Here is a 9,412-nt window from a genome sequence, read left to right as displayed (position 1 = left end):
CTCTGAGGTGAGGGGAGCACTGCCTGAGACAGCATTACACAAGAAGGTTCTTGCAAATACCACCTATACTTCCCGCTCGATGCCTCAGCAAGAGGGGATATCCTGGTGACCAGGAAGCCCCTCAGGGCAACCTAGATACGGTGTACCAGAAAGGGCAGCCTGAAAACATAAGCCCAGCCCGGACATCCAGGAAATTTTGCAGTGCCATGCCGGAGGCCTGATGATCAAGAAGGCTCCCGCAGAAGCCTGTGACCTGGCCGCATGATCCAGGAAGCATGAAGCCGAAACCAGGGCTATCATACCGGCTGGATACAACATCGACGAGTGAGGTAAACACTGCAAGTCGAACACCCGGTTTCTGAATCCAGCAGAGGGGGGTGCTCACTGAGGACCTACCCTAGAAAAGGACAGAAACACACAGGTCCCGGAAACACTGCAAAGAAAGCTCGCAGATGGATTATATCACACAACCACTAGTGCATTAAATACATATATAAAGTGGGTACGGAAAGTATTCAGACCCCCTTAAATTTTTCACTCTTTGTTATATTGCAGCCATTTGCTAAAATCATTTGTAATTTTTTCCTCATTAATGTACACACCGCACCCTATATTGACAGAAAAACACAGAATTGTTGACATTTTTGCAGATTTATTAAAAAAGAAAAACTGAAATATCACATGGTCCTAAGTATTCAGACCCTTTGCTCAGTATTTAGTAAATTTTAAGGGAACACATTTTTACTCAAATTAATCAAAATGGATTTATAGCGTTTTGTAACCAAACTGTGATGGTCTCTTGAACTTATTTTAACAGATGTGTGATTATGTAATATCAGTGCTATTTTCTGAATAAAAGGTTAAAGGGGATGTTTAATGCTATTTCATGCTTTCTGGGTTAGAGTTAAACTAATTAATTTCTGAATAAAAGGTTAAAGGGGATGTCTAATGCTATTTCATGCTTTCTGGGTTAGATTTATTTAAACTAAAATTAAATAACTGTTGTTACGTCTATGAGGTAATGCTGTTATTCTTGGGCTCTGTTGTTGTTTCTGTTGTTTTTTATTCCTTCTTCAGGATTGGTTGTGGATGTAATGCGAGGCTGTTGCTGATTGGACCAGAGAAGAGGCCTGGACTATTAATTCTTCTGGAAGTCCTCTGGAGGAAGTCCTCTGCCTCTCTTGATTGACTGTTGTAGTATGGTTGAAATGAAGTGTGACCGAGTATCATTTCTGTAGCACCTTTTCTTTGGGGTTTAATAGAGTGCTGTTAGCCTTTGGATACCCTGTGACCTTTTATGTTAATAACATCAATGTCCTGTTGATTCTATTTTGTATCTTCTTAATTATTTGGGAAGCTGTAAGGGGTGAGTGCCTTTTTTACTTATGTTGGCCAAGAGGCCAGCACCTTTTCTCTTGTTTATGGATAGACAAGGAGATAGAGTATGTTATTGTATGTTTTGTTTGCTTTTTGATTTAATTGTAGAGAAGATTCTTCTTGTGTGAAAGTTAGCCTGTTTGTTTATTGTTTTGGCATTAGCTCACCCCTGGAGGTTTTGCTTCCATTATTTCTTGATTTTATTTTCTCCTGCTTTCTTTATCTCTTTCAAGATATTCTTTGTAAGCAGAAGAACAATGCTACGAAAAACAAACAAGGGAACGAGAATTTATTTTGTCGTTTTTACAGAATTAGGTTAAAATAGCATGTCAGTCTTTATTTTTCTTCTTTTTAGGGCAGCAGTAGCTCTAGGGGCATCCATATCAAAAAGTTGCAGGTCAGCCCACAATACAGCAAACATTTGAGAAACAAAAAAATAAAATCTACTGTTCCAAATATTCGGTATGTTGCTTAAAAATAAAATATATTGTGGTCAGTGGAAAAAAAGTTGTTCTTTTTACCCAGACATTTTAGAGCTGTAACCGCAACACCGTGCTACCATGATATTTTTGCTTAAGGTTATCATAACGTCAAAATCTCATACCGGCCCATGCCTAGTTCACACAGTGTGAGTTTTCTGAAAATGCAGTCCTGAAAACGGGTGTTCGTTTGGTTATACAATGCGGTTGTCACTCCTGTAAATAACAGTGCGTGAATGTAACCGTATTAAGAACTCAAATACAGGACTGACAACTGTATTCTGCTGCTGTGTAAACGTGCTCTCTGTGTCAATCATCAGCGCTTCGGGAGTGAGTCATGTTCCAAACACAGAATGAGAGGATTCCCTCCTGCAATTAAATGCGGTTGTCATTCGTGAAACTGTGCAGTGTGTACCTGGGTTTTGTTGTATTTTGTTTTCATGTGTGAATCTGAATTAAGTGGATGAAGTGGACAGTTAAAATATTCTCTAATTCTGTCATTCATTTATAAAAGTACACATAAGCGTCTTCACACAGACTTGAAGCACCAGAGCTGTCTCTTCCCAAACCTTTATTTTGTTTTCTAACAATTATGACAGACAATCATTCATTTTCAAATAAAAAATAACAATCTTGAGCTCAGATTCAAAACAGCAGCAAAGGGTCAAAGTACACAAGACACAATCAGTAAGATAATAAAAATGCAGAAACTTTACCCTCTCAAAACACTTACCAGGAAATGGCTGTCTCGTTATTCCACTGCTTTGTCTTATCTGGATATATGTACAAAATCAAAAACGAAATAAGATCAAGAAGGATTTTTGAGAAGCTTGTTTTTGAATAGACAACAGATCTTTGTAATTCCTGTGGTTATTGATGGATTATTTGTAAAGAGTGAAAATGGATTCACTTTCTGTAGAAGAACTTTCTTGTCCCGTGTGTATTGAAATCTTCAAGGCTCCTGTTGTTTTATCATGTAGTCACAGTGTCTGTAAAGAGTGTCTCCAACAGTTCTGGAAAATCAAAGAAACTCAGGAGTGTCCTGTCTGCAGGAGAAGATGTTCAAATGATGCACCTCCATGTAATCTTGCATTAAAAAACTTGTGTGAGTCGCTCCTGGAAGAGAGAAAAGAGAGCCATTCATCAGAGTCTGAGGAGCTCTGCAGTTTACACAGCGAGAAACTCAAACTCTTCTGTCTGGAGGACAAACAGCCGGTGTGTTTAGTGTGCAGAGATTCACAGAAACACGTCAATCATACATTCAGACCCATCGGTGAAGTTGTTCCAACTTATAAGGTAAGACAAATATCTTGATAAATTTTTTCATATGTAAAGAACATGTTATAAACCCAATGCCAGGACCGAGCCAGGTTTGGCCCAAACTTCTGGGAGGGTTAATTAGTTAAGGGTGTTTATAACACAAGCTATGCATACAATTCATATTTTATAGTATTAATTATTATTTAAATACATTTATTCAATCATGGTTTCATGAAATATTTTCAACTGGTTTGTGAGAGATGTCATCAGTTTACGTGTTTAGGCTGTGCTATCATTTCATTTACAACATTGTGACCAGCAGATGTCGTCAATGTGTGGATTTTTCTACTCATTTCACGAAGCAAACAATTGGTTCAATTGATTCACAGTTTCAAAAAGCTCCATTTCTCTCATCACACACATTATATTCGGTTAATGTTTTATATCTTCTAATTTTGTTATATTCCAGGAGGAGCTCAATACTGCACTGAAGTCCTTACAAGAGAAACTTCAATACAAAGAAAACATTAAAGAAGAGTTTGAGAAAACAGTTCAACACATCAAGGTGAGGAAACAAAAATCAAGAGTCAAATACTCAACAATCCCAACAGAGTTTACCATTCACATACACTATTAGTAAAAGTTTGAACACATGTAATCTTTCCCTGCAGTTTATGTGGGTTCTAATGCTCCAGTATAGTGACAGGGACACTATAACTAAACTTTTTTTAAAAAACATTAAAACCCATTATAAACGAGACATTTGTTGCATCCAGTGGGGACATAATTACTGATTATAATGACTTATACTGTCTTTTTACGCATTGCATCGCGCCGCGTAAACATAAAACCATGTCTGCATTTGTGATCGGAGAAATGACAAACAACAAACGCTACTCTACACTGCTCACAACTCGCATTTGAATCTTCAGTGGCAAATTCTTTAAATATAAAAAACACACTTACAGTCTGTGAGTCAGAACAGCCGGCATTGTAGTCTACTCTACCAGGATCAGGAAACAGTCCTCCATAAAATGTGCTGCACACATCTGAATACAGGTGCATCTCAATAAATTAGAATGTCGTGGAAAAGTTCATTTCAGTAATTCAACTCAAATTGTGAAACTCGTGTATTAAATAAATTCAATGCGCACAGACTGAAGTAGTTTAAGTCTTTGGTTATTTTAATTGTGATGATTTTGGCTCACATATTCACTATCTCAACAAATTAGAATACTTCATAAGACCAATAAAAAAACATTTTTAGTGAATTGGTGGCCTTCTGTAAAGTATGTTCATTTACTGTACATGTACTCAATACTTGGTAGGGGCTGTATTTGGGTTGAACTGTTCTGGAACAGTGTTGTAAATACATCTTAACCACTGATTTCTAGTTGTGTCCTCTTTTGGAAGACCAAACAAAGTAGTTTCGCTTTCACAATGAAACATAGCGTCACACACGGCGGGCTAGAGTGAGCGGTGGCCAGCTTGAGTGAGCGGAGGCCAGAGACCAGCCCTGGATTGGCTAATCGGGAGCACCGGGAAGATTCCCGGTGGGCCGGTCTGCTTTTTTGGCCGCGAGGGCCGGTGTTGTCATTCCACTGGGTTGAAGAGCGGGACTCGTTCTAATGGCAATTCCCTTCACCGTCTGCTTTTTGATCAGTTTGGGTGAATGCAAACAACTTATTGATCATGAGCCCAACATCCAGCAAGGCAGGAAAACATTCAATCTACCTGAGGGAAGACGTATTTCATTGAAAGTTAATGCTGTTAAAGCAGCACTATGTAACTTATGGCGCTATAGCGGTTAATAAACAGAACTGCACACATCCCGCGGAAGAACATTCCAACCGGAGCTACTTCTCTAAGTTTATGTCTATGGCGATTCACGCAGGTGTGTGTTACTCCGCAGCGGTGATGACCCGATCAGCCTACAATAGTCCAAATATAAACTTGTACTTATTTAAGTGTACCGTAGTGATTTGGAATAAGACAAAAACGCGGTTTGGAAGATGAATTCATGATGCACTCGCTCATTATATACATTTAGCAAATTTTGAACACAGAAAAAGTTACATAGTGCTGCTTTAAATAGAGAGAGAGAAAAAAAAAAAACGTTTAGCGTATTCTTAAACTTGGACCTCATTATTTAAGCCTACACTCTCGTAAGTTTTCTTTAATTGAAACATATGCATTTTCATTCATTCAAAGACTATATGGTTGCAATATTATTTGAGTTCAAAACTTTAAGTGGCATTGTTTAATGCTTTATTGATTGACATTTCATAGACTTGTTCATAGTTGTTATGCTTTCAAACGTCATGCCATTTGTAATATCACAGCATTTTCACCTCCTAAATTACTAACGTTACACTTGTGAAGTCACAATTCTATAATTGTACAATTTACTCAGGCCGATGACATTTTTTGTATGACATTAAAATTATTTTTAGAATAGCCTAATTGTACATAAATAGGTTAAGAAATATTTCTGAGAACTTTTTAACTGCAGGCAGACATAGCATTATGGTATAGTACAAATATTTGGAGTGTCCCTTATTCTGTCCCTTATTTTCTTAAAGAATAAACACTTCTTTTCTACAAGAATACAAGAATAAACGCAATTTTCTTAAAGAATAAAATATAAAGAATCACAATTGTCCCTTATTTTCTATTTCTGAAGTTAATTGGCAACCCTAATGATGATGTAATTATCATTTGACCTTAGTTGTTGGAGATATGCGAGCAAAAAAATAATAGATAAAAAAGGATAATAGAAAGTGCAAAGGCGGCACTGAAAAGGGAAAAAGCCAGTACAAAAAAAAAATACATAAAACAAACAAAAACAAAGTGGGCCGGTCGAAGGCATGAAACTCCAGGGCTGAAAAGGAGTCCCACTCCGGCCCTGCTGGAGGCCAAGAGTGAGCGGAGGCGGGCGGGCTTGAGAACGGCGCGGCCAGCGTACTCGACGAAGGAGCGGTGACAACGACAGACACAGCGGTGGCGGCAACAACAATACTACAGCAAGAATAAAAGTTATGCCTTCTTTCTTTGCGTGAACATTTGGGTCGGCGTTATGCAAATCTTCCCACATCGTGACGTAGATATGTGGGGGCGTGTTAGAACGAGCCATTTTAGGCAGGCGTGGTTGACTCTTAACGTAAAGAATATCTATTTGGATTTGAGACTTTAGTCTTTGCAACTTTATAGATCTTCTTTATGCACCAAGAGCTTGTATAACTCCAAAGAGAAAGGAAAAATTGAAATCGCATCATAAGACCCCTTTAAACCCGAGGTCCTGTGGTGGCACTTCTTGTAAAAAGAGTGGGGCTGTATGATTGCAAAGTGCTTTGAGTGTACAGTAGAACATAAGAAAAGCATTAAATGCTTCATTCATTCTCTAACCACATTTTACAACAATAGTAAAGTCATCAAACAACAGGATGATAAATTCAGTGTGTCCACACGTTTGACTGATGCCATAGATGATGTGAGATGCTGAATCAGAAGATTGAAGTGGATGTGGTTTGATTTCAGTCTCAAGCTGATCACACAGAGCATCAGATTAAGAAGGAGTTTAAGAAGCTTCGACAGTTTCTCAGAGATGAAGAAAAAGCTACAATCACTGCACTGAAGGAGGAAGAGGAGCAGAAGAAGCAGATGATGAAGGAGAAGCTGGAGGAGATCAACAGACACATCTCAGATCTTTCACACATAATCAGAGACACGGAGGAGATGATGAAAGCCAGTGACGTCTGCTTTCTGAAGGTCTGATTTCAGATCATTGATTGATTGATTGATTGATGATTGATTGACTGATGATTGATTGAGTTGTTGATGATAAATGGTGTGTTTGTTCTGCAGGAGTTTCCAGTCTCAATGGAAAGGTGAGTGATCTGCTGTTGTCTCTGCTCTCTCTGCTTCTGATCCAAAGCCACTGCAGTTCTGATCCTGAATGTTCTTCCAGAGTCCAGATCTCATCACAGCCGGATCCACAGATGTCTTCTGGAGCTTTGATTGATGTGCCGCGTTACTTGGGCAACCTGCCCTTCAGAGTCTGGAAGAAGATGCAGGACATTGTCCAGAACAGTGAGTCTGGAGAAGATCTGAGCTCTTACACACACACTGGAAATGATGCATGGGGGAAGATTTACAGATTAAAATATGTCTGATATGTTTTGTCATTTGGTCCAGTCTCATAATTCATAATAATCTGTGTATGGTCATCAGAATTAAAGCAGCTGTTGATTTTTTTCTCCTCAGCTCCTGTGATTCTGGATCCAAACACAGCTCAGCCACATCTCGTCCTGTCTGATGATCTGACCAGTGTGAGATGGAGCAACATCAGGCAACCTCTTCCTGATAATCCAGAGAGATTTGACATCTATCCCTGTGTCCTGGGTTCAGAGGGTTTTAACTCAGGAACACACTGCTGGGATGTGGAGGTTAAAGAGAGTTCATCCTGGGGTCTTGGAATAACGACAGTATCAAACCAAAGGAAGGGAGGTGATTTCTTTAACACTGATATCTGGAGTGTGCAGTACAAAATGTTTGAAGACTTTGGCTTTCCAGTTAAACAGGTGCTTCAGAGGGTGAGAGTTAATCTGGACTATGACAGAGGAACGGTGTCATTCTCTGATCCTGTAACTAACACACATCTACACACATTCACAACCACCTTCACCAAATCAGTCTTTCCGTTCTTTCATAGCATTTACCCTCTGAAGATCTTACCATTAAATTATTCTAGGTCTAATACAAACTACAACCAAAGTAAATTATAGCATGAACCAGGGGCGGTGCTAAGGGTGGGCTAAGGGGGCTGAAGCCCCAAATGTTTTCAGTAAAGCCCTGAATGTTTTTATTTCCATGTCTTGTGCGCATCAAGAATGAGTTTTCATGTGCATTAAAATAATTTCTATTAAACCAGCACTTAAACAGCAAAATGCAGCTGCTTCAGGTATACTTACAGTAGCCTATAAATTCATAATACCAATCTCACCATCTGTTAAAATTAGATTATTGTTACTGTACTGTACATAAATGGTAAACTGAAGCAGGATGCCTTATCACACAGCCACTAAGGAAGTAAGGGAAAAACACAATGCAGCCAGCTGAGACTATGGTCCACTAGGCTAGAGAAAGTGATGGACTTCACATTGAGGAGAAGCTGCAGCTTGGACTTGATAAGTACAGGGTGTCTGATGTTTGTTTTGGAGATTATGATGTTCATGTACTATACTATACTCTGTTGGAGAACATGTATATATAAACAGGCTCACATGTGCAGAACTATCGCGCGCATGCTAATGTGGTAAATTAATTAATCGAACAGACCAATTTTTTCTTCATATTTCGCCCTGTACAGCCCTGTGAATGTCTAATTTCTCTGTCATGTTGACATTGGCAAAGTTTCACCCATAATTTTAGCCATCCTTCTTGCTAGTAGTAGCTTCATAGACTAACCTACAGCTGAGGTGTGTGATAGCCAGGAAACAGTGGGGGGTTGTGTTTTCTGTATTACATTAGGTTGAAAAAGACGCACAATGGACTAAAGTAGCCTGGTTTGAAAATTTAAGAAATAGAAAGTGCAGATATTTGTGTAAAAAAAAAAAATGTTAAGGAGTGAGAGTAAAAAGTTGCCAAAAAAATAGATAGTGAAGTAAAGTACTGATACCAGAAAAATCTTCTTAAGAAGGACAGTAATGAAGTATTTGTACTTTGTTACTTCCCATCTCTGCTCGTGCTTGCTAACATTAATTTATTTGACACCGTAGGATAACTTTGTGCTTTTCTTATCTGCTGTCGTGGGCTGCCTACTGTTCCCAGGTATGTGCATTACACATTTACGAGGTAAGAACTGGTGTATTCATAGTTTTCACAAGACATCACACCCTTACAGGAACGCCAACATGGAGGGCAAAACCAGGCTTTCCTCCACCGACCGCCAGTTATTTTTATGAGGTTTGCATTAAGTAGTAATTTAATAAGACAGTGATATTTAAAGGCCAAATTCAGTATACACTTTACTGATGATGCATATTGTACATGCAAGCAAATGAACCCAGGATATAAAGCAATGTGAAAAGTTTAAAGGGGTCATATGGTGCGATTTTAATTTTTCCTTTCTCTTTGGAGTGTTACAATGCTCTTGGTGCATAAAGAAGATCTGTAAAGTTGCAAAGACTAAAGTCTCAAATCCAAAGAGATATTCTTTATAAAAGTTAAGAGTCAGCCACGCCTACCTAAAACGGCTCGTTCTAACACGCCCCCACATGTCTACGTCACGATGTGGG

At 38.8% G+C, this 9,412-nt stretch overlaps 1 protein-coding gene across 1 annotated transcript; it reads left to right on the top strand.

Annotated features, from left to right (window-relative positions):
- The first annotated feature begins 1,013 nt into the window (after window positions 1-1,013).
- On the top strand, window positions 1,014-7,712 carry LOC107565160 (tripartite motif-containing protein 35-like). Its single transcript, XM_016250375.1, has 8 exons — window positions 1,014-1,018; window positions 2,750-3,152; window positions 3,589-3,681; window positions 6,654-6,884; window positions 6,981-7,003; window positions 7,084-7,205; window positions 7,380-7,656; window positions 7,697-7,712. Exons 1-8 carry the CDS (start codon window positions 1,014-1,016, stop codon window positions 7,710-7,712), a joined length of 1,170 nt encoding a protein of 389 aa, XP_016105861.1.
- Window positions 7,713-9,412: the final 1,700 nt, after the last annotated feature.

This window comes from Sinocyclocheilus grahami, unplaced genomic scaffold (assembly GCF_001515645.1).
Source record: "Sinocyclocheilus grahami isolate Dianchi unplaced genomic scaffold, SAMN03320097.WGS_v1.1 scaffold984.1, whole genome shotgun sequence".
Taxonomy (NCBI): Eukaryota; Metazoa; Chordata; class Actinopteri; order Cypriniformes; family Cyprinidae; genus Sinocyclocheilus; species Sinocyclocheilus grahami.
This window is presented reverse-complemented; position numbering and strand designations above follow the sequence as displayed.

What these genes read in the sequence shown, in the direction of transcription:
- LOC107565160 (XM_016250375.1), top strand. An exon ending in AAACAGTTCAACACATCAAG is followed by an intron (nt 3,682 to 6,653) that starts GTGAGGAAACAA and finishes GTTTGATTTCAG; the next exon opens with TCTCAAGCTGATCACACAGA. An exon ending in TTTCCAGTCTCAATGGAAAG is followed by an intron (nt 7,004 to 7,083) that starts GTGAGTGATCTG and finishes ATGTTCTTCCAG; the next exon opens with AGTCCAGATCTCATCACAGC.